We start from the raw sequence: 26,024 nt of genomic DNA on the forward strand, positions 1-26,024 counted from the left end.
AAGGGAAAGACCAAAAAAGGAGCTGTTGGGTAGAATTGATCAGATCCGAGAGAGAGAGAGAGACATGAGAAGTTTAAAGAACAAAAGGCAAGATATAAATCAGTCTTGAGGATGTGGTGGAAATAAGGATGGTTGTGAAGATAGAAAATGTATAGTATCTGAAGGCTGTGAGGGTCTGGATAGGGAACAACAGGCTTCAGCTGAACCCTGGCAAGACTGAGTGGATTTTGAGACTTTCCAGTGTTAGGACTATACCATCTTTGGTGCTAGATGGGGTGGCACTGCTCAGACAGACCAGGTACACAGTCTGGGGGTCCTCCTGGATTCATGACTCTTGCTCAAAGAGCAGGTGGCAATCGTGGCTAGGAGGGCCTTTGCACAGCTTTGTGTTGTGTGCCAGTTGCACCCATTCCTGGATTGGGGGCTCTACTCACAGTCACTCATGCCCTGGTTACCTCTCATTTGGACTTCTGTAATGAGCTCTACATGGGGCTGCCCTTGAAGAGTATCTGGAAGCTTCAGCTGGTGTGAAATACTGGTGCAAAATGCAGTGGCTCAGGCAGTTATGTGTGCCCCTAGAAATGTACCCATTACACCTCTGCTCCATGAGCTGCAATCAGTTGTCAGTTTGCTTCTGAGTCCAATTCAAGGTGCTGTTTTTGACCTTTAAAGCCCTTCATGGCATGTGGCTGGGTTATTTGAGGGACCGCCTCTCCCCAATTACATCTGTCTATCCCATCAGGTCTGGCAGAGAAGGCATGCTGCGGGTCCCGTCTGTCAGGGAATTCATTTGGCAAGTCCCAGGAGGCGGGCCTTCTCTGCTGTGGCACCTGCCTTGTGGAATCTTCTCCCCCCAGAAGTAAGGTTAGCTCCATCCCTCTTAACATTCTGCAAGTCCCTCAAGACCTGGCATCAGGCATGGAGGTCCCAGGGGACCAGGGAGATTTTGCGATGGCTCTCTTACTGTGTTTAACATCATCTGTCTTGTTCCATGTGCTTTTTTATAGTTTTAATAATGACTGTTTTATATGTATTTATTGCTTTTCTTTTTAACTGAGTGTTGTATGCTGCCCAGAATCACTTTTTTGTGAGATGGACAGCTATACAAATATGATAGATGAATGAATGAATGAATGAATGAATGAATGAATGAATGAATGAATGAATGAATGATATTGGTGTAAAGGGGATTTAGTTGCATCTCTTTTTCTTATATCTCAACATTAATTCATTTAAATTATCAACTTACTTATGCTCCGTATAACACTGCATACCCCAAAGGGAAATAATGTAATAGGTATGTATATATGTGGACAGATTTTCAACAGTGGGCTGCTGCTTTCAAAGTTTTTATTTGGTAAAACTTTGGGGTATAGAGAGAGTTTATAGTATTATGATATGATATGATATGATATGATATGATATGATATGATATGATATGATATGATATGATATGATATGATGATATGAAATGGGAATTCAAGGCAATCGCTTCTAGATGGTAGAAGGCCTCATCTTAATCTCTACAGACTGGAATTTCAGTTACTTCTTTGACAGATAATAATGGACAACTTTTTCTTAATAATGAATCTAAATTTCTGCTGTTCATCACTAGACTATCATAGAAACTAGTTAAAATATCTAACAGCTTGACCTGGCATGTGCCTCAAGTGAACAATTGTTCCTGAGATATATGCTTCAAATGAACTGGATCCCAATAATGCGCACAGCAATATTATTTTTATACACACACACACACGCATACGCACAGAGAGAGAGAGAGAGAGAGAGAGAGAGAGAAGCTCTTTGATCTCCTCATGGAGACAGCCCCTGTTCTGGCATCCCTAGAAGCCCAGAAAAGGCCAACTCTAGTTTTCATGGATGGTTCTGTGTTACATCAGGTAATGCAGAGCCATCCTAAGATAAGGATAATCTGGATGGTCAGCTGGCCAGTTCTCTCTCGAGTTGTTTCCCAGAAAACCTGTGTAGACTGCAGGCTTTAAGAAGCTTAGGAATCTGGTTTTCAAGAGTTTTGACTTCAGATGGACCCTTACTGTGGTTGCTAAAAAGGCAATGATTATTTTGTTAGATTCATACACCAGTGTAACTGAAGAATAACAGTAGTTGTGGAAAAATGTCCCAAAATCAGATGTTGAGAAGAGAGGTATGTTAACAGGCCAAAGTTCCATTTGTGACCAAGTAACTCTGGCTTAGAGTAAAACTAAGTCAAGATATGTGACTGTACTTCATAATTCTTTGAAAAAGATCATCTTGGCATTTGGAGTACTTTATGAATTGCAGGAAATATGTTATGGGGGCTGCAGGTGGAAGTGAGAATTGCAGAATCCTTCTCCTTTAACATTAACAGGGATGCCCCCAACCATCAATGCGAGCTTCAAAGTTTTCATCTTTAACAGTACTTTTTTTCTGTATACCTTTGTTGATAATTTCAATAAGTCAAACTTGAAAGAAAAAATATACTGGGACTGAATGGCTTCTCTGCAAATTTCTCTTGTTTTGTTCTATCCAATTGCATCAGTTGTGACTTTCCTGTGCGTCTTTATATCAGTTGACTTAGACAAAGTACTGCCATTCACTCATAAGTGAATTCAGTGTTAACGTTATTTAACTGTTTTTTTTAGCCATTTTTGTTTGCCTATCTGCCTTGACAGCAACTAACTGCTTTAAAAACATTTGCTGTATCTCAATTATACTATAAACCAAGTAGTACTATTTTCAGGATTATTCTCAGTTATGAATATCAACCATAATTAAGCCTCAAACCATCTTTCTCTTATCCTTTTTCTGTCTTCATGTTGTGTTTCTTTATCATTAACTTTCTTTGCATTTTTCTACCTAAACTTAATATGCTACTTGTGCATTAAAGTGTGACCTTGATTTTTTCATTAATGTGTCTAAGGCCCCAATCTTCCATGACCCTTACGTGCTTTACTTGCTTTTCTAATCTTTACATTTATCTTCCTTCAGATTTCAACTTCTGCTGCAATTTGACAGCACAGGTTAGTGCTTTTCCCCCTTTAACAGCTCTGTAAATTGCTATATCTTTGCACTTATCAGTTTTTGCTTGGCAGTACTTATGTTTGCTTTATTTAACCCTTTTTACTTTTATCTAACCCTGATTCGCTCCCTTCTCTCTCTCTCTCTCTCCACGTGTGTGCACAGTGACAGTGGAAGGAAATAGTTGTTTCCTTATTACAGTGCAGTCTTTACATCTACAGGAGGCAAAACTGGTGATCAAATATCACAATTATTAGTGACCATTTACTTTCTTGTACTTATTTTCTTAGGAGAAAGTCTTTCTAAGAATTTGCATGTTAAACTGGAGAAAGGAAAGGTTGGAAGAATAAAAAAAAAGGATAAGGGATGAGAGTTAAATAAAATTAGTAGCTGATCTGTAAAATAGCCTATGACTAGTGCTAGCTCATTATATGATATCAAAGATAATTCATATGCAGTTAATTCTTTGTAGGGACATCTCAGTAAGAATTTAATGCCCTATGATCCTGTGCATGCCTATGTGGAAGTAACCTCCATTTTATGCAGTGGAAGTTACTCCACTGAATCTAATTTCTATACAGTGGTACCTCGGGATACGAACGCCTCTACTAACGAACTTTTCGGGTTACGACCAGCTCCGGCCGCAAAAATTTACCTCGATGTGCGAACTCCGCCTCGGGGTACGGTCATTTTTCCGCCCTGACACGTGGTCCATGGCCATTTTTCCGCCCTGACACGTGGTCCACAGCCATTTTCCCACCGTGCCGCGTGGCGCCCGGCCATTTTCCCGCCATGCTGCGCGGCACCCAGCCGTTTTCCTGCTGCGCCGCGCGGCACCCGCCCCTGACGCATGGTCCGCGGATGCCAGAACGGATTAATGGTAATTACATTGAACCTTATGGGAAAATTTGCTTCGGGGTGCGACCAAATTCGGAGGGCGGAACGGATTAACCGGATTTACATTGAACCCTATGGGGAAATTTGCATCAGGTTACGACCAGCTTGGGATACGCCCAGAGTCACGGAATGGATTAAGTTCGTATCCCGAGGTACCACTGTATTTATAATGCAGTTACTAATTACCTATTGAGAGAAGTTGGAACTTGCTTGGTGAACCTTTGTATGGATGCATACAAACTATGCAGGGAATTGCCTGAGCTCTTTTCCAGCAAAACTCAGAAGCAGATTTCATGTCACTTCCTCAAACCATTTCCAAAACTGGTCTCATGCAGCTTGGGTGGAAGCAGTGTTTGAGGAATAAAAAGCCAAGTATAACATACATGCAACATTATTTTACTAAACGTAGCATTTATAAACAGAGCTCCTTGATTTGCAGATGATTAACATTCAGTAATGTTTTCTAGTACTAGGAATACTCCAGAATTATATGCCATGAGTTGGGGTATGGTCTTGTTGAATCTGTTTCTATACTGTGTTCTGCATTTAAGAGCAGGAACAATAATAATGAATAAAAGCGGGCCGTTTATTTACACATATTTGTTTTAAATAATTGCAAATAAAAGCCATCAAGAGTTTGTATTTAAAAGAAATTTAAAAGAAATAAAATTTACAAAATTGTAATCAAACTATCAAAAGAGCAGATAAAAATAGTAAAGATTGAAAATAAAACTGCACAAAATAGTATTCCAAATAGTTGTGGAGATGCAATCAAGTTAAAAGGTATGAGAGGATCAAAAGTGCTGAGAAAGCAACAAAGAAAGCACTAGGCAGACCTTTTTGGGGAAATATTCCATAATTGTGGATCTAGTACTGAAAAAGGCTGCTCCAGCCTGGATGTACACTTGGAGCAGGGCCTCCCATGAAGAGCTTAGATAGAAATATATGGGAAAAGGCATTATTTTGTGTTGATCCTCTGTAAGGTGATTTCCTTGTATATATTTCATTCAAGCTCTTCTATTTTCTCCCAAGAATGAGGCTATTATGTAATCACATTACTCAGCATCTTATCTATCAAGAAGAACCATTTAAATGAAACCTCTTGTTTCATGTATTTACCACTTGTCAACACCAGTATTGTTTTTTTTAATTGTGGCATTGAAGTATATATTTAACAATGCATATACTTTAAAAAAGGAAAGTGAACAGAATTATAACTTCTGCATAATCTATCGGTGATGACAGAAGGGAAGAACCAATTAAAGACAGATTCTTTTTTTGAGAAAGGAAAAAAAGAAACCTTTGGTAGAAACCTGTGTCTCTTGTGAATAATGGGACCTTTATTCTTCCATAGGGTCGTGCAAAGTGTTTTAAGCTTAAGTTGTTCCAAGCTCAAAGCTGACTTGTGCGTTCCACGGTTTTGGAACAAAATCTGGCCATTTCAAAAAGTGGCATTTTGAGTATTCTGCCTTCAAGCAGGTTGTTTCAGACATTTGAAGCTCAAAACAAAACATGCTTGTTCAGACTGTCATACTTCAAGGTTGAAACAACAACAAAAATAGTTACCTTTTGAGTTTTACTGGGATGGAAAGTATCCAGCTTGTCTGATTTTGAATAGAGCTGTTTTCCTTTGAGCTCCGAACAAAACATGGTTCCTTCTCCCAAGTCTGCAGAAGAGGAGCATTAGATTCACTGCTATATCAAAAAATACTTTTCGCTGGGTAAACACTTGATAAGAGTTAACAAAAAACCTTGCTGGTGGTGTGTAACTGTTTTTTAAGATAAAGAATAATGTACAGGAATGCAACTCCAACACTTTTTCCAGAGCAGGAGCTTAATGTAATTGATTATAGAATCAGGATACCCACAACTCTGGTGAATGAATGAAGTGATAAAAGACCATTCAGGTTTTATTGTTGAGGCCAGGCATGCCAGAAGTTAGCATAGAGACAGTCAGATAAAGGGGAAATGTGAGACAGGGCACTCCTTTTCTTACTTCACAAAACTCATTTAACTCTTCTTTAAAAGATAGTTTGTGTACTGAGAGGTACCTAAAGCTACATTTCAGATGGTTGAAAGCCTTTCATTGAAGTTCATATATGTTGCCAGCCATGTCCCATAAGATAGTATAATTTTATCAGACCTTTTTGGGGGATGTTTGTGCTTAATCTGCTTTATATATAAATAAGAGAATGTGATTTTTATTTGTGTTTGTATATAGAATGTATGTCCATCAATTTTTAATCTATCTTTTGTGAGTTATGAGCATCGCACTTCAAAGATATACCTGCAAAAACATTTGAGGCAGGTTGGATAATTAACAGAGCATGACCAATCTTTTCCCTGACCCCTGCTATTTAAGTTTCTGTGAATAGTTTTGAGAGGGTCAGAATAACAGAGAGAGAGAGAGAGAGAGAGAGGGAGGGAGGAGAGAGGGAGGGAACCAAAAGTCAAACCCTATAGGACAATCACAATATGTTTTATCAATTTTTTTTTCCCAGAGAAAATGCTACTGGACTTAGGAATCTTTAAAGGTCATGAGTCAGACAAGTAAGGAAGGGTTTAGAAGAAAATGGTAACTAATTTGAACATTTAATATAACTTATATAATCAATTGTCTATGGGGCTTGACTGTCTATGGAGCCTACTTTTGGTACACCAGATAAATAGATGAATAGATACTGTAGACAGACAGACAGACAGACTGACTGACTGACTGACTGACTGACTGACTGACTGACTGACTGACTGACTGACTTTCCTCCCAACACAGGTCTTTTGTGCCGCTTTCTTTTGACATTTAAAAATGCATTTTTGGAGTAGAGTGATCTTACTAATCCAACCAGTTCTAAATAGCTCTTTAGAATTTATTTTGTTAATAAACTCAGATAGCTGACTTGAAAAAGAGATAACCGAGGCAGGAGAAATATCAGCAGTGGGGCAGCCAATTTCATGCCAATTCATTTTTTTGCAGAATTAAGGATGGGTAAAGAGCTCTTCAGCTAAGCAGTGGGAAAGGCCTAGGTGTCCTGTGACTTGCACCAGATGGTTCACTTATGAAAGAAAAAAAGAGAAGGAAAATACTATTCTTTGGTGCTAATAGTTTTCTCCTCAAGTCAGTTTAAATATTAAGAACATTACAGTATTTTGTTTAATTTCTCTTGTAGTAAGAAGGGATTTAAATGAATTTCTGTTGGTTATAAAAAAGTATAAATCCTATCTATACAAAGAGTTGTTCTTTGCATGTTTACATATTAACAGTTTTACTTTTCAACCACATTACTGTATTTTATAAAGCTGATATAATTCAAAAGTTTGAGCTTTTATAGTGAAGGTTTTTTTTTTCCAGAATAGCAGTATATAAAAAAAGAATGTTTAAAAATTAATTTTTATCAGTGGGGCTCATTGATTAATCTATTAAAAGTTTCAGTTAAGTGGGTTTGTGAGATGAATGGGAATTCTGGTTATTTTGTTTTTTTTAATACCTTCTTTCTTGCCTGAAGTGTCCAATAAGATATTATGATACATGCAGTATTATTTTCTCCTATTTTTAATCTTGTTCCCTTCAATTTAAGTAATTCTTAAACACATACTATATATAAGAATAATTTCACATCTTCTTGATCCTTTATTTTAGATACTCTAAATTTAATGTTTAAATACTTTTCTTTTATAAAGTATTTGTATCTAAGCATAGTGTTTTAATCTTGTCCTTGTTTACTTTTTTGAAAATATTCCTGCTTTTATTGAAGAAAAACAATTTGGCTCTCATGAATTAGTGGGTGCTATATAAGAACCCTGCATTCAGCTTTCCTTTCACACCTTTGCCCAGTAAAAGGATGATTAGCACTATTAGTAGGTAGAATAATACAGAGTGGAATCTTCACTGAATTACTTGCATTTTTCCAGCTTACAAATGATGCTGTCCGAATTATCATTGCTTAGATGCTGGTTCATGGAAGACATTCTGCAAACATGGTAGCAATCCACAGCTGCTTTTCTCATTACTTGAGCTTTTGATTATAAAGGTTGCAAAGTGTAGTTACAAGATTTGTTTTTAACCCTTTCAAGAAATCAGTTGATTTTCCAGTTCTTATATTTTCCTAGGTTACCAACTCTGGTAATTATAATATGGAGCCAACCAACTTTGTAATTACAATAGGGAAAAGGAATTCAGTAAGGCTTACTTACATTTGCATAAATGTAATATTCAGCTGAGTAGATGGAAACATTTTTCTAAGCATTTATTTAGGTCAGCAAACCAATGCGTACTTTCTTCAAGACCCCTTTTTATGAACTACACTAAGTATGAGTGTGTATCTGTTATGACTTGGTTCTGTGATTTTTATAAATGAGAGTACCTTAACTACATTCTGATGATCTTATCTTGGTTTAATAAGCTGAGTTATAAATAAGCACTTTATCAATGAGTGCTGCCCATTTATTTGTCCCTTTGTGTGGGCTATTATTAAATCAAGAAGTCTCTAATTTGTCATAACTCCCTATTTTGTATAAACCAGGATATTATGACTGCAGCTTTGGTACAATGCTAAGCCATAATTTGAAACTGTTTCTGTATTGCATTGGGTTCATCACAAATGGAGGAACAAAGGAAGAAGATTTACAAACAAAAGACTCAAATGTATAAAGCTGAGATATGATTATTTAAACAAGGTGTACGAATGTAGTAAAAAGTTAAAATATGGCTGATTTTAAACTAAAGAATTGTATTTGTGTGTGATTATGTGCAATACAGGATTTGTTATATTAAAATCCTGTTTTTCCTACTTGCAAATAGCTAAAACATGTGGAAGAACGTATTGATGAAAATATTCCAGATGTGACACTTCTGCTTTGCCTTGGCGTTACTTCAGGAATTGGTCGGCTGGTCTTTGGCAAAATTGCAGATTACATTCCTGGCGCAAAAAAGGTTTATCTACAGGTACTGCTATTGTACCACAACTTGACATGATTATTAATAATATATTTTTAGAAGCTTCAGGCTAATAATATGACCCTTTGGTGGATTTTTTTCTATATTTGCTGTCCATCATATTCTGAGAAGTACATAACTTTTGCAGAGTTATCTCTGGCATCTAAAGACTACTGAAATGGTGATAAGAATTTAATGGCATGGAGGTCTCAGTCCAGTAGATCTGAGATACTCTTGTGCATGCATAGTTCTCATGCATAGTACCCATGAAGCAGTGCTTCTGAAAATAGCATGTCATACCAACAGCATGATTTAATTATTTAAATCTACAGATTTGCAGTACTGAATCTTGAAAATTGGCAGGAGGTGTTGTCAAATGCCGCATATTTTCAATCCAACATCAATCTTGATGTATTCAATTACTGTACTAGAGGAGTAAAAGAATTTTTTTTCTTTAAGTGACAGTGAGACCTAAAGTTTGGAATAGGAATATTTCTTTGTATGCAAGTTTTCTATTTTAAGGACCAAGTGATTACTTGTGTTTCTTTATATAGCTGCTCCCTGCTTATCTTTATAAGGAATTTCTTAAAATGTTACAAAATAGCAGTGTCAGGTAAACACTTGGCACTTGGCATCAGTGATGCTGCAGACACCAGTCAACATACCCCAATTAATTCAGATGGCACAAACCTTGACAAAATGTTCTCTTTTCTAGAGACAAAGTATTGGTTTTTTAAAAGTAACTTAACTGCAATAGCAGCACTTCTTAAAGAAAGTTGTTCAGAATGAACATTGAAATAACTATACAAATATGTAGTGTAGTGTAGTGTACTGTAGTGTAGTGTAGTGTAGTGTAGTGTATCTCAAATAGTAAATATATTCCATAAGTATAATTGTCTTCTATAGTTTCACATGTACTGTGATATTTAAGATTAGTTAATGAATTGCAAATGATAAGTTCTTATTCAAGGGAAGGGCAGACTCCGAACATTTGTGACATCAGATTTCTGCCCTTTCTTTCTTATCACGTTCTGGATTAGATCTGTTCTTGGCATGAGTCCAAATAGATTTATATTTATGGCAAGAACCCTCTCAACCATCCTGCTTACCAAACTGGGATAAGAAATAAATGGGATAGAAGTTTCCCAATTAGCTGCTTTGCATGGAAGGCATTCAGGGTTGCCAGAACAATGAGAAATGTACTTATACTCTCCACAGAACAAAGGAAAGTACCTTTCCTGCATATTCTAGAAAATTACTGAAAATATTTGTCTCTGTCTAAGCTTTCATTCAGTCTATGTTAGCATCTTCACTATCCCACTTCTGGAAAGAGCAAGAGAACAAAAGAGAGGGGAAAGACTCTTGGAGATTTCAGACTGCAGAGAGACCTTTAAATCTATCATGTAGCTATTTACATAATACAGTCAGGTCTACAGACTACACTGGTTTGGTTTAAAACCAATGCTGAGAAATCAATGAATGCCCTCCATGTTAATGTGGACACAGGAAGTGGGGAAATGTCAAACATGTGGTTTGGACTTCTGCAGTCCAGGATCAGCTAAGATTCATTATAGTTCTGGTCACGCTGAGGTCTGCCTTTGCAAAAAAACTGTGATGGAGCAATGAAATGCAGCAATGGTTTCTCCTGAAGTCTGTTTCCCATAAAACATTTAATAGAAATGTAAAGACTTACTTTTATATTTATGTCCCAGCAAAATCACTTGCAAGAAAGGGCATTTAGGTAGATCCTTTTTATTTCATTTATCAAGGTTGAGTAAACATTTACTCATATCTATAATTAGGAAGACACAGATGGTTGGTTCACTGGAGTTTCCCTAACAGAAAGAGAAGTTAACTGAATTTTAATTTCAAGTTTCAATGCTATATAACATTGTCTTGGTAGAAGAAGATTAGATCAGCAGTGACTGATTCTGCCTAACAGAAATCTTGAAACCCAATATCTTAATCTTAGCACAACACACATTTTATATGTAATGTTATATAAAGTGTTTTTTAAAAATAAAATCAGATATAGGCATGCTTACTTCATCCAAAAGGTATGAAGCTTACAAGAAACAATATGGGACAATGGACAGAATATTGGACTTGGGCTGACACATTGTGCAGAATGTTAGGTTTGGATGAGTTCAGCAGAAATTACTTCCCATGCACCAGGTGGCAGCATTTAGCTAACCATGACTAATCTTGAAAAACTAAACGAGGTCATACTTGCTTAGATTTAAATGGAAACTGCCAGGAAATTTCCAATTATAAGCTAGACTCGGATATTGGTAAAGAACCCAGGATAAGGTAAGGGCAAACCATTTCTGAATGTGTCCATACAGTTAACAGGAATTGAGACTGATTTAAGGGAAGTGGAGATTTTATTTTTATGTCTACTCCCCAGGAAAGTGAAATTTACTGGTATGTTATCCTTATCATTATGATAGCATTACTTCTAAGATTAATAAAGTGCTTTTCAGGATTTAACACACTCATAAGATAGTATATGAACAAATAAAGGAATAGAATCTTTTTATAAAACAAGAGAAAATGAACATTCTTAAAATATTTAAAGAATTAAGACCTTGTAAGTAATAATGGTTTGAAATTTTAAGAAGCCCTCTCCATGTTGTTTTAGAACTAATAATCAAGCCACAAATGTAGGGTTGTTGCTAGTACTTTGACTCAACACAGCATGTCTTAATGATGGTCTGAGTCTGAGTTTGATCTGAACAGAGAAGCATGCCTGAATGGATTAGGCAGATCTTCATATTGTTTATTTAGGCCTGTGAAGGCTAAAAGCAATATTTTAAATTAGGCCTGGATTTAAATTAGGCCTTTAAATCAGCCAATGCAGTTTCTACAAAATAAGTGTAACATGTTCCATTTGCCAAGCTCCCACAAGCAACCTTTTGCATTCTGTACCTAAACACTCTAAAATGTCTTTTCAGGCAGCATCACATAGAACATATTGCAGTAATCCAGTCTAAGAGGGAACAAGAGCATAAGTCAGCATAAATCACCAAAGCAAAGTCTGTTTTTTCTAGGGAGAGTCCAGTTACCAAAAAACAGCTGAGAATGGAAAAAGTTTTCCTGGCCAAGTGTACATTGCCATTTGTACCTCTGATAAAACTGCTGAGTCTAAGAGCATTTCCAAACTGCATCCTTGCCGTTTTAGAGGGAATGTAATTTATTCAAAGGAAATTACACACCCTTATCAAAATTGATAGATTTTCCAATTTTAGGGCCTCATCTATTACAAAGCTTCCTGTAGATAATGCTTTGGCATTTCCACCATTTCCTTGAGATGAGAACAGTCTGCCCTGATAACCTTCCAACTGGGCAGAACTTTACTTTCCATAGTTCTCACCCAGCAGACCTAGTGGAAACAAAAGAAAGTGTTGTAGGTCACCTGCATTTGGATGACGTTGCAGGCCAGACATCTGGATGAATTCTCACAGTCATTCCATGTATATGTTAAAAACATAGAATTATGCCATGTCTGTGTAATAGTAGTGCTGCATATAACAAAATAATTTGGATACTTTCCAATAAACAATTAACAGAAGGATGTCTTTAATTATGTCCCTCACTTCATGGGAAGCCCTTTCCTCCAACACTGGCTTCCATGGAGAGAAAGTAAATGTTAATTGATTTCTTTCTCTGGCAACCCACATACAATCTTCCAAAGACACCCTGAAGACTTTGATAGTTGTTGGAGGGGTTTGCAGAGGAAAAAAGTGTGTGAAAAAAGAATGTGAAAATCATCTACTTTGTTCACAGATATCTTAATCCATGGATGGAAGCAGAGGGACACAATTAGATAAAAAGATAACACTCTCTTAAGTCAAATAGACTTCTGGTGACTATACGGACACATCCATTTAGTTTTCTTGGTAACAGTATAAAAGTAGTTTGCTATTACTTTCTTTCTGGATATTTTTCTTACTTCCTAGTCTACTGTACAACTTTGGGATTTCCTAATACTCTCCCATTGAAGTACTAGCCAGGTCAGATCCTGCTTAGCTGTTATTATTTATTTATTTTAGAATGTGCAAGCTTGGCCTAGGTAGTGCTACAAGCATGGGATAAAAGCTTGCTTATTAATTTTGGGGGAAAAATCATCATTTGTAATGGATATAATAACAGGAATACCTTCCCTGTTTTTCACCTTTTCCTTTCCTCTTGTATAGGTGATATCCTTTTTCGCAATTGGCCTGATGTCTATGATGATCCCATTATGCAATTCCTTTGGAGGTCTTATTGCTGTCTGCCTTATCATGGGCCTTTTTGATGGGTGCTTCATTAGCATCATGGCACCTATTGCTTTTGAGTTAGTTGGCGCACACCGTGTTTCTGAAGCAATTGGATTCCTCCTGGGCTTGATGTCTATACCAATGACAGCTGGTCCACCCATTGCAGGTAGGCAGAAATTTTTAATTAATTGTGTAGAAAGCATACCAAGTAATAATGCTGCTGTTATGTTTTTAACTGTTAACGGTATATTTTAATATGTTGTAAGCTATTCAGAGCCTTTTGGAGTATGTGGCCATAATACATTTAAAATAATAATAATAATAATAATAATAATAATAATAATAATAATAGTAGTAGTAGTAGTAGTTGTTGTTGTTGTTGTTGTTGTTTATGCTTGTCTGGCATTATATTATATGTTGTACAGAGCCTGAAATTATTCAGGGTTTGGGGGTATGAAAAATCTATTATGAATAGACTTCATAGTAATTCACTATATTCTGGTATAATGTGAACTCTTACACTATCAGGCACACAATGGTGTTGTTCTGTTTCTCAGATAGATATAAGTCTTTTCTATTTGAAATTCAACTCTTTTTATAGTTTGCATATACAGGTGGTCCTCAGTTAATGACTACTCATTCAATGACTGAACGTAAGATGGTGCTGAATGAGTGGTACTTATAACCGGTCCTCAAAGTTCCGGCTGTCACAGTGCTCCCACAGTCATGTGATCACCATCACGTGACCACAATTTGCATCTTCCCAGTCAGCTTCCCACGAGCAAAGTCAATGGGAAAGCCATTAGGAAGTCGTAAGTCGTGGTCACATGAGATCCTCACTTAACAACCCATAGTGATTTGCTTATCAATGGCAACTGGGGACTGCCAGAACTGCCATTGCTAAGCGGTGCAGTCATGTCATGCTTTATGGCCGCATTGCTTAGTGACAGAAATTCCAGTCCCAATTACCGTTGTTAAATGAGGACTGCCTATACTGAATCAAAGTTATTTTACTTTATAGCTTTTTCAGTTTTAGAATCTCTGAGGTGGGCACAATGAATTTTAAAAGCATAGAATATCCTGTTAAAATTGCATGTTAGTTTTTTTAATACTTCATCTAATACATCTATTATCATTTAGAGAGAGAAAATAGTTTCTAAAATGTGAATCCTGGTTACTAATGGCATTCTAAATCAATAGCTACTCTTTTTTACGAGGAATTTCTTAATGGCAAGAGCTGTTAAGCAGAGAAATTGTCTTGCTGGATGGGAGCCTATCAGAGATGGTTTAGTGGATTTCTATACTGAGCAGTGGGCTGACTTATAAGATCTCTTTCAATTTATACATTTTGTAATTCCGTATATCATGCCTGAAAGTTAATAAAATAGGATATTTAACTGATGTCACATGGTTTCAATATTTGCCAGTATGAAATAGTATTAAAGATAGGTGTTTCTGCAGCTCCTGAGACACATTGGGGGGGGAGGCATGCCAGATTGAGTGCTGAGAATGGCACGATTCTTAGGAAACCATTTTGGGCTCTCAATGGGCTTTGAAAACTAAACTCTAAAATAACAGAATTAATGCAAACATTTGTCGAGTCTCTGAACTCCAAATATATACTCTGGAATGTTTCTCTCTCACCATTCCACCCCTAAGAGAATATGAATGTTCACCTCATCCTGATAGTTTTACACCTTTGGATCTTGACTTTCCCCACTTTGAATGGAAATATCTCTTCTTTCCCTAAATGGTCTAGTCCAACTCCAAGGTTGTAGGATTCTAGGGGGAACTGGGATCCAGCCAAGCTTCTTGCTGGAGGAAAGCAGAACTTCTCCTTATTTATTCTTATTCCTCCTTTGGTGCAGTATAAAAGGGTTTACTTGGACACTACAAGGGGAAGAGGATTGGAGAAAATCACTGCTCTGCCTCCTTCTTCCAGCATCAATTCACTGAGCACAAGTTGTATCTGACTCCATATCAGTTTTTCCCCTTAGTGAGACTTCTTTTGAAGAAAGGAAATGCTTTATTAACCTTCAAGGTTCTATTATTTAAGACTTAGGTTGGATGATTATTGTAGGTATAATGAACTCAGGAGTACTTCCAAATTTTATAAACCTGCTGAAAAATCTAGTTATCTAGCTTGTTTGAGTGTTGATTTAGAATTATTTCTTTTCTTTTTCCAGGAAAGTTACGGGATCACCTAGGCTCTTACAATGTGGCATTCTATCTAGCAGGAGTTCCGCCTATTATTGGAGGAGCTATATTATGTGCTATCCCATGGGTGCATGCAAAGAAGAAGCACAAAGAACAAGCTACACCTGTGTATGGAGAAACCACAGAGAAAATGCTGGAAATCAAAAGCCCCCCTGCGTCGGACTCATTTGAAAAATCTAGCAAAGAATCAAAATCTGTTATTTAATATTGCTATTTTTTTCTACCAGATTGAATTTATTTTTATAAAACTAGGTAGCTTTCTGTGTATAAACTGAGTGCGCCATGATTGTCCTTCAAAGGCAAAGCTAAGGTGAGCAGCATGGAAATAGTAGAGGTGAAAGCAAATTTATCAAGTAGGCTTTTCGGCTGTTTTTGGTTGCGTTTACAAAATATGTTTCCACTTTTGTATGACATGTTGTTATAACAGAATATATGCTAGTGAATGTGTAGATAGGGAGATACATGGCTGCGCATCTGGAAGTCAAGATCTGTCCTCTCTTACTGGTTGATCTTCTCAGAATCCTTTCACTTTTATAATCTGTCCAGTGGAGTGATTCAGCTGGAATTTTTAGTAGCATCTAAAGGTTTTAAACAACTCCTGCTAATCTTTAAAAGTTCTGGGGATGTGGAATCAGAGTTTTTAGGATTCTGGAGGATTCTGGTAGGTTTTTGCAAAATGGCATCTGCCTCTCTACAGCACGCTAGCGAGTTGAATCATTTACAGTGCCTCTTTTGTGTGGTTTGTTTCTGGGTGGAGATTTGGCCTTGTTTGATTCAGCCCATGGCATACTGTTTCTAAAGGGAGTATGAGGTCCAGCTAAATCCAAATGCATATCAATACCTAACATGACGTACAACTGCAGCATTTATTTTTACAATATTGGTATGTGCAGGATGAGAGCCAGTTTGGTGTGGTGATTAAGGCACCAGGCTAGAAACCAGGAGACTGGGAGTTCTAGTCTCACCTAAGCACAAAGCCAGCTGGGAGACCTTGGGCCAGTCACTCTCAGCCCTAGGAAGGAGGAGGCAAGGGCAAACCACTTCTGAAAAACCTTGCCAGGAAAACTGCAGGGTCTTGTCCAGGCAGTCTCCGAGAATCGGACACGATTGAAAGATTTTTAAAAAATGTGCAGGATAAAACAGAATATTATAATGCAATACTGACGCTTGTTAGTTTTCTGTAAATCTTCTGTTGCTTAAATCTTTACTAGATCTATTCTGTATTGTTTCGTATGTCTCCATATAGATAGTACTATAGTAATGTTAAGGCTATCTCATACTGACTAATTCAATTAAATGGCTGATTTATTCATGTGTATATGGTAAAGTATGTGCTGAAACACATGAATGTCATGTCATTTAGTGCCTAGGAATTACAGTTCAAGCAATTATTTGTTAATAGTTTGAAGTCATTTTAAAATTACATATGATAGGTACATTGATGTGATTTTTTTCAGTTATATTTGTATGTTTTTATTGTGTGATTCAAAGTTCAGTAACTTTACATGTAAATTGTTTTCTATATTAGTTTTATTTTCAAATCAGAGGACATATTTAAGATAGCACTCATTATTTGGGTTTCAGTACTTCCATGCAATTCTCTGGTCCTTCCTGTGCATAGCACAGTTACTGAAAACAACAGTCCTGTGGATGGAGGCCAGATTTGAATTCTGTCCTCCTCAGTTCCTATGTTCTGGAGAGATACTGAGAATGACATGGCAATACCCATATGGGTTACCTCTCAGGTTTTGAAATTTAAGCTGCATTTGGCTGAATATGATAGACTCCTCCCGCTGTGGTGCCTTTCCAGTCCTTGTTGTAGTCTATCCTTTTTTTCCAATAGACACATTTTGCAGCACCCAGTTCATCTCGATAGCTGTTTAGGCCTCCAGTTGAAGGATCAAAGCTTACCATAAATTACCTGCTATGTACATACTTATCACACTTTTTCTCACTGGGGTAAGCAACATTATGCAGTGTGCAGAATAAGAAACAGTGAGCTCCCAGAACTGAAGCCTTGAGATAACAAAACAAAATGTAACTAAATCTGATTTAGTTTCCTACCAAAGCTTCACTTCAAATTGTTTCACTCTGTCTGAGGCTCTGTGTTTGGCCATTTTCACCCACTTCTAAAATAATCTTTTTAGTTCCATCAGAATAGGCTTGCTTTTCCTCTGCTTCATTTATTCTTTAATGCTCCTTGCTCTCTTTGACTGCATTTTTTGCAACTATATATTTTCTTTTTCACTTTATAATTCTATCAAGTATTATTTTTTACTGCCTATTAGCATTATGTCACATACGTCTGTGGCACTCAGTGATTGATAACTTATATGCCATCAAGTCAGTGTTTACTCTTACCAGCCACACAGATACATTTTCTCTATGACCATCTGTCCCTAACCTGGTCCTTCAGCATCAGTCTTTCCATTCTGTTCCAGTTTCCAGATCCTTTCTCCTGACCAACTCTTTCCATTCATAATTTTTCATGGAGGACTAATTCTCTTCCTGTGGTCATTCTAGTTTCAGTCATATTTTGTTTTAGGTTTTTCCCTGTTTGGTTCTCTTTTCCCCCCAAATCCATTCTTCACACTATCCAAGAAATGGTGGTTGTTTTATATACAGAACCCCTCTTCATCCCTATATTCTTCACTAATTCTCTTACTCTTTCATCATAAACAAATCAACCGTTCTTTTAAATGCATATTTATTCTGTTGCTATGTGTACATATGAATAAATTATAAATGTATATAAATAATATAAATTTCTTATATTTAAACTACATATTTGCAACAAATTTTTCTAAGCAGACACTCACCAGTCAACCATTCTCATTTGTTCTTGGGTCTCTGAATGGCTTGTTCACTTTTTTGTGTTCTCACCTTGTTCACACCCATCCATTGATGCTACCTAACAAAATAATTTTTCTCTTGCATCATATTCATTCAGAACATTGCACAATTTTCCTAAAACCCATCTCTGGCATTATCACCATTCACTAGAGTTTAACATAACAGCTATTGTCAACCTATAGAATCTTACTTTCGTAAGTGTCTATAACATCCTAGCTGACAGGAATTCATGCTTTCTGACATAGATTTTAGCTTTTTAATTGGTAATTAAACCTTCCCTGCATGCATTCATTAACTCCAGAATATTAGACCATCTTCATTCAGATATGTTAACATCCCTTTCTCTTAGGGCATAGCTACATCCTTAAGCTGTTCTGGCCTTGTGCTCATGCTGGCTTGATTCTAGTCTGGTTTAAGAAAATCCTGTCCAGAATGAGACACTTTGGCAATCTGCTGGTATTCAGTTATAACAGACTATCACATCCTCCCACTGGACAATTTTCTTGCTGCTGTGCTATCTCCCACTTTTCCTTTCCAATCCCTTTCCTTTTTGTGGGCGGGTCTTACTGGACATATATGATGATAGACATAGAGAGAGATGGATGGATAGGATAGGATAGGTAGAATTTATAAATACAAAGTTAAAGCATCAAAATCCCCATACAGGCCCAACAACCAGATTTAAAATAAATGTTATCTTACTACTCTGTTGGTCTCTAGTATCTTTTAGAGCTACTTTTAGCATGAATGCTGTAATAACACCATTTTTCCAGTCATGAAGTAGAAAGCGCCCCTTTAGACCTGGGGTTTAAATCCTTCTACCCCAAGTGACTGGAAAAATGACAAAATGTTGCAGCTATGCCACATTTAAAAAAAAAATCACAGGGAAATATAAGTGACTCAGGGAAATAAAAATAGTAATAAAAAAAAGTTTCTACCAGGTTCCAAACCAGCAACTTTTTATTTGTTAATAGTATTATAACCATTGTACTATTACAGCATTCCTGGTAAAGGTAGTTCTGGAAGACACAGATAGTAACCATTGATTCAGCTGAGAGGGCCACTCTTGCCTTTGTGAAGTAGCCAGTGGACTGCTGGGATTAGTACTGAAGGACACCAGAAGCGCCTGGTAACAGGGTAACTGGGCAGTGCAGATAAGCCCTTAGCCTCACAGACACATAACATACCTATTTTTGTTCCTTATATAATTAGTTAATCCATGCTCTTTATCATTTATTCCTCTTACATTCCAAGTCACAATCTAACATTTGTTGTCACTAGGTGAGCCCATAGTTACTGACCTCTACCACCCTACATGGCTTTGGTAAATCTAGATTTTCACAGAATGCTGTTTAGTAATATAGGCAAGATGTACAATACCCTACCAATTGTATTCATGCCAAATGCAACATTTCGGCTAAGAATAAAGAGAATACCAGTCTGGCCCATTTTGAGAGTTTGCCACAAATGTAACCAAAGCCGTTTTTCACCAAGTATATACCGTATTTTTCCATTAATAAGACGCCCCCCCACTTTTCCAACCCAAAATTAAGAAATCAATATTTTAAAGATAAAGCAGAACACATCTTTATTTAGTAATTAGGTAATATTTACATGATACACTCAGTGGTCCAAACTGTCTCTCTGCAGCTCTATTTCCATGCTCTTTTGCATAACTGATTACATTCAATCACGAGTGAAACTGCCGATAGCTTGTCTCTGCAAACAGACTTCCTCCAATTGGTTTGTTCAGCATCAGCTGACATCAGTTACATACGGCTCGTGATTGGATGAAGCCTGTTTGCAGAGACAGTATGGGCAGTTTCACTCGTGATTGGAGGAAGCCTGTTTGCAGAGACAAAGTATGGGCAGTTTCGCAACCGCGTGGTTCTCTCCTCGGCTTACTTCCTTGCATAAGACGCCCTTCAATTTTTAGTGTAAGAGTTTTAGAAAAAAGTATTGTCTTATAGATGGGAAAATACGGTACATGCTATTTGATGCAAGCTAAGGTCTCTAAGGTCTAAGAGACTACCTTGCATGCCAACATACTGTTGCCTGCTTCCCATTAAATGAAAGATATACGTTTAGACACACACTCAGCAAGTGCATGCCACTCAGCAAAATCTTAGCAAGACCAAGTTGCTATGGGATTTGGGAACCTCCAGATCTGGGCCCCTTTCATTTGAGGGTCTTCTTGCACTCTTGGCTCCTGCTTGAGGAGCCATCTTGTACACCAATTGCATTGAGAAATCTGGCTGTACTCCTGGGCACTGGGCCAAGGTACTGGATACACTTTTAATGGCTGAGATTATGATTGTGGTTTGGCCTCCATTGACTTGTATTTTCTGTTGTTTTATCTGGTTGGTTTTTTTTTTTTTTAATTCTATGTAAGCCACCCAGAATCACAATTTGTGAATTGGGCTGCCATATAAATTAACTAAATAAATATGATCAAATCGCATCTTTTTCTTTCTAGTTCTTTACCTCCAGGAATCTTCTGAGGCACAGAAATGTAGCAAATGAATTTAAATGGCTTCTTTAGAGGAGGTTCAAAGCACTGGATAGGCGAAGCGTATCTCTATATTTACCAATAAAAGATACCCATGGAATAGCTTCTGGAAGGTGTGTGTATCCAAGAGTTTTGCTTGTTTATCAGAAATGATAAGGTGCTGCAGCAGCCAATTTTATGCTATGTTTATGGAAGAGGAACATATACAATAAAAAATTTAATTTCTGAGAGGTGTGTGTGTGTGTGTGTGTGGGCACGCATGTGCACAAATACAGTATTAAACAGATAGAAAATATTGTCCACAGGCTGTTGAGATGCCTGCATGTGTGAAATTGTTTTATATTTCCGTTCATTTCTCACATAGATCTACAGGACATCATCACAATCAGATCATGGACTTCTTGTTTTTCTTAGATTGCAGCAAAAAACATTTTTCTAAGAAAGATAATTTTGTAATGTTTTCTTGGGAAAGCAAACCATTCTTTGACAACAAACCTTAGTTATTACTTATCAAGAGAATTTATCACTGCCTTTATTTTTTTGGATTCATCTTTTTATTTCTGGTATTGTTAAACTGTTTTTGTTGTTGTTGATGTTTTCTTCAGTTGCATATTTTTTACAAGTCCTGAAAGGAACTGGACAACAGTACTTAAAGAAGCACTTTAATACACATGAAATTATTAGTCAAATGAAGAAACCATCCGCCTGCTTAGCTGAATATTTATTTTACATGGCTTATAGGCTGCTCCAGTCACAACCAATTCAAAGAGATGAGCAACTCCCCCTTTGTAACATGGGCTACAACCAAAATACAAAGGACACCACAACCAAATCTATTTTAAAAAATCACACTGATAAGATCCTTGGAGTAAAACACAGTCAACCCTACCACCGTTCAAAACGATTTCCAATGCCAGGGGGACAAAAATATAATTCTCCCCCACCCCACAAATCTATTTGAAGAGCTAGGCCTTTCCAGGCTTTCTGAATGTCAGAAGAGGGGGGGGCATTGAAAAAGCACATCTTCATGGCTGCTGCAGATGGCCAACCCTGAGCAAAGGGACATGGAAGTAACCTGTCCTACTTGGCCTTGAACCATGCACTGCTTTAAAAAGAGACAATCCTGCCTATTAAATTGTCTGCATTAGTCCTATTAGCAGAGTAGATCTTGGCAGCTGGATGTATACACATGGAAAAATTACCATCGACAGCACAGAAAATAAACTGCATTTCCACATGCAGTTTACCCTGTGTAGAAAAGAAAATTCAATTTCTAAGGCTTCAGAAGCTGAAGTTTGTGAAAAACAAGTTGATTTGTCAGTCTAGCTACTGGACAAACTGGGAAAATCAAATGCGAAGAGCTGATTAGATGGACTTTTAACTGAGAGGAGCATTTTTTGCCTTTGTCTCTTTCTCAGGGGGAGTGGAAACATCTCTCTTCCATGGCTAATTGAAACCTAGAAAAGAAGCCCCAACCCTTAGCAATCTTGATTGGGAACCAATTAGATCAATGATTATGTATCATCAAGTCAGTGTGAAATCTTAGTGACAGCACAGATGGACCTTCTCCAAGATGATCTGTCCCTACCCTGGTTGGTCAGATCTTCCAATACACCCATCACTGCTCTAACAAAATCCTTTCACCTTGCTACTGGTCATCTTTCTCTTTCTTTCAAACTTTTCTGGCATTACGGACTTCTCAAGGGAGCAGGTCTTCCATAATATGTTCATTATATGATATGATAATTTGAGCCTAATAAATTTGTGCCTTGATTTGATTTGTTCTATGATTCATTTGTCTGTTTTCTGGCAATCCATGGTATTCTCAGGAGTTGTCTCAAACACCAAAGTTCAAAAGCATTAATATTCTTTTTATTCAGTTTCTTGAAATTTCAACTTGTACTACCATAGAGTATCACAGGGAAAACCACTGCCTGCGTAATTCTGTGATCAAGTATAAACACATCATGACATCTGAATATCTTTTCCAAGGCCTTCATTGCTACCCTATGTAGTGCTAGTCTACAGCATATTTCTTGATTGCTAGTTTCTTTGTTGTTGATAGTTGATCCTAAAAAGTAGAAGCTGTCCACTACATTAATATCTTTATTGTCAGTTCTAAGGATGGTTACCAACATGTTGTAATTAGTTTGGTTTTCTTTGATCTTAGTCCCATCTTTTCATGTGCTTCTTGATTTTCACTACTAGAACTTCTAGATAGTTTGCATTTTTGGCTTTCAGAGTAGGGTCATCAGCATAGCATAGGTTATTGATGTTTCTTCCTCCAATTTTAAAACCATGCTCACACTGTTCCAATTCAATCTCCCTCAAAATATAAATTAGGAGAGTGTGCAACCTTATTTCATTCCTTCTGCCTCATTTCCAGAAAAAGCCAGTTTGGAAAACATTCCTTGTTTTTCTGTGTCTGTTTCCATTTTTATGTCTTTTAAAGGTGTTTTATAACTACTTTTTGTCTCTTCTAACAGCTCTCAGAAATTCTTTGCTAAGTTCCTTCCCGAGAGCTTTGCCTTTCTTGACTTTTCCTTCTCTTCTTGGCAATTTCCACCATTTGTTCTGACATATAGTTTGGTTTCTTCTGTTCCTTGGTCTTTGGCAGTCTCTCTTCATCTGTAACAATTTATTTGATTTTGTTCCATAGTTTCTCTAGTTCCCTAACAAAGTGATTCCTGATCCTCTCCTTGAAATGGTGAGTATCTACTCAAGGTCATATTGTGGACATTGGATGGCTTTGTTCTTCCACTTTAGCTTGACTTGGAATATGCATATCAGCAGTTTGTGATCTGTTCCAGTTAGTCCCTGGCCATGCCTTTCTGATTATAACTGAGTTCTTCCATCTCTTGTACCAATAACATAATTTGATTTCTGTGAACTCCATCTGGTTATGCTCATATATGCAGGTGTCATTTTGGTTGTTGGAAGACTACAATGAAGAAATAATTTGACTGGCAGAAATTATTAAGTTATTCTCCTGCTTCATTTCAGTTTCCTAGGCCACTCATCCCATTTTTTCCTCCTTAATGTTTCCAGCTTGGAAGCAACTCATCTTGCTTGCATGTTATGCCAATTTCAGATTGAACAGGACCATTAAACTCATCAACTTCTTCTGCATCAGTGGTTGGAGTGTAAAATTGAATAACTTTTATTAAAAGGTTGTCTTCAAAATTTAATTGTGATTTACCATTGCCTTCTCCGATGCAATATGAAATTATGCTTTTGCTGTTGCACTAAAGGGATAAGTCACCTCCAGCATCTTCATATATTGCTGCTGTCCAATATATTGCCTGCTTGTTTTAGCTGAGCAGCTGGGATGACCTTTATGACTCAGTGACACTGCTGAGAGTATATACTCTTGGTGTATACTCCCAGAATTCTTTACTCACTCCTTGTAGGCAGGATAGGAGGGGAGGAGGGGGAATCACTGATTAGGATTATTAAAATTAGACACAGTATTAGCTTTGTTTGGGGGTTTTGCCTTATTTTAAAGTCAGTGACCTGGGTTGTTGTGCCTTTGTGCGTGTGCGTGTTGTGGGAGACCCTGGATTGATGGAGCAACTGTCCGCAATCACCCTTCGCAAAAGTAATTGAAAATTATTTATTTCACCTATTTTTGGTCCAATTTTCTTCCTGTTCTTCTATTTGCTGTATGTAATAAAGATTGATTCTTTTTGAATCTGATGTTTATTCTGGGAAATGGGACCAACCTTCAGTGAAAGAGGAATGGAGTAGTTAGTCTGAGCAAGGCCTCTTTCCTGTTCTCTGCTCCCAAGGACAGCTGCAATTGACTGCACTAGGAAAAAAAGGATGTGGGACGAGCTAGCTAGCCAAGGGACAGAAGGAAGGACAAGTGATTCCCATTGGCCTCTGCAGAACACTGCTTTTGAAAAACATTCACTTCTTATGTCTTAGAACTTACTGACTGCAACCTTGTAGTCCAATTCTGTCAATTATAAAAGGTTCCACTTTCCACCAAGTGGGTGAAGCTGCAAATTTATGTACCCATGCTGTAATCACACCAATCAGTTATCAATCCATGTACACAGCGGGCAAACCCTTTTTGGACATGAGATTTTAATACAAGGGCCAAATTCTGTTTTTCTTTCGAATAACACTAATTTTGTGCGCAGCGGCCAGCTCGAACAAAATTCCCAAATTATTCTATGGATCAGAAGCGGTACTAGGCGCACCTCTGCTTGCTTCAGCCCCCGGGAAGCATGAACGGGACCAAGCTTAGTTGCAGGCGCCTAAGGCGGGGCAAGGCAAATGGTGCCTAGAATACAGCGGCACCTGCCGAGCGTAAAAAAAAAAATCTTGTTTTCGGAGCATTTTCTCCTTTGAGGCCTCGGCTGCATTGCCAGCGGCCTTCACGAACACGCGGCAATTAGACTGTTCCCCCGGTCTCGAGAGGCCTGCCGACCTTTGTCCCACGGAGCGCTCTCGGAGGGGAGCCGCCGCGGGACCCGTCTCCCGCTTCTTCGCCTCGGGTGGCCCTGCTCCTCCCCGTACACGTGGCAGACCTCGACTCGCGCGCGACGCACCTTCCTCCCCTTTGCCTCGAGACTCCTCGTTTGATCCCTCGCAGCGCGAAGGGAGAGCTGCTTGCGGAGACCAACGGCGACCGTGGCGTCCTGGGCCGCAGCCAAGCCCGACATCCTTGCCTGTTCTTGTCGGAGGCTTGAAGGAAAGGATGCCTGTCCTTCGCATGGCGCACGGGGAGCTGGACTAGAGCGGCGTCCCGGGGAAACAGTCCTGATGCAATCTTAGGATACGTTTGTCCGTATCAATTTTAGCCGACTGTTAGCAGCACCCAACAACTCCCCCGCGTCCGATTCGGGGTTTGCGGGCAATGCTTTTTCGTTACAGTAAGACCGTAAGAGTCATAAGGAACATTTTGTCCTTTCGTTTGCGCTATTTCATTTCTGAATGGACATGGTTTTGCACAGGCAATCAACCCTATGTTTTGCACGTTTTTCTGTCGTTTCCTAATGACACGTAGGGACAATAGCAGCTCCTCCACGGTGAAGGAAAAAAAGGAGACCACAAGGCGACCGAAATGCATGCATGCACGCACCAAGGGATTAATCTCCTTCGCTACACTATATCCCCACCTCGGCGCTCGCTCGATTCCCAAATATATCCCAAATTCTCTTTCTCCCTATTTGGCAAGCGTAGCTATGAAAGTCACCAGCAAGAGGGCGGGAAGACCTAACCTTAAATTTCTGTCAGGGCACGCCCCCTTCGCTTCATTGGGCGTCGGTCATGTCATAACCGGGATCGCAAAATAATCCTCTTAAATTTAGCCAATGGGAGCATTCGCCAA

General features: G+C 38.1%; 1 protein-coding gene across 1 annotated transcript in view; it reads left to right on the forward strand.

Moving 5' to 3' along the window:
* The window catches only part of SLC16A10 (solute carrier family 16 member 10), a 46,085-nt gene extending 25,526 nt beyond the window's left edge, over positions 1–20,559 (forward strand). Inside the window, exons 4-6 of the mRNA XM_007426587.4 lie at positions 8,714–8,857; positions 13,045–13,273; positions 15,294–20,559. Of these exons, the coding sequence (XP_007426649.1) occupies positions 8,714–8,857; positions 13,045–13,273; positions 15,294–15,529 (609 nt within the window). The 3' untranslated portion in view covers positions 15,530–20,559. The remainder of the gene's footprint in view (positions 1–8,713; positions 8,858–13,044; positions 13,274–15,293) is intronic.
* The last annotated feature ends 5,465 nt before the right edge of the window (positions 20,560–26,024 follow it).

This window comes from Python bivittatus, unplaced genomic scaffold (assembly GCF_059951505.1).
Source record: "Python bivittatus isolate LINGU-HERP-01145 unplaced genomic scaffold, Pbiv_v1 ctg000020_np1212, whole genome shotgun sequence".
Classification (NCBI taxonomy): Eukaryota; Metazoa; Chordata; class Lepidosauria; order Squamata; family Pythonidae; genus Python; species Python bivittatus.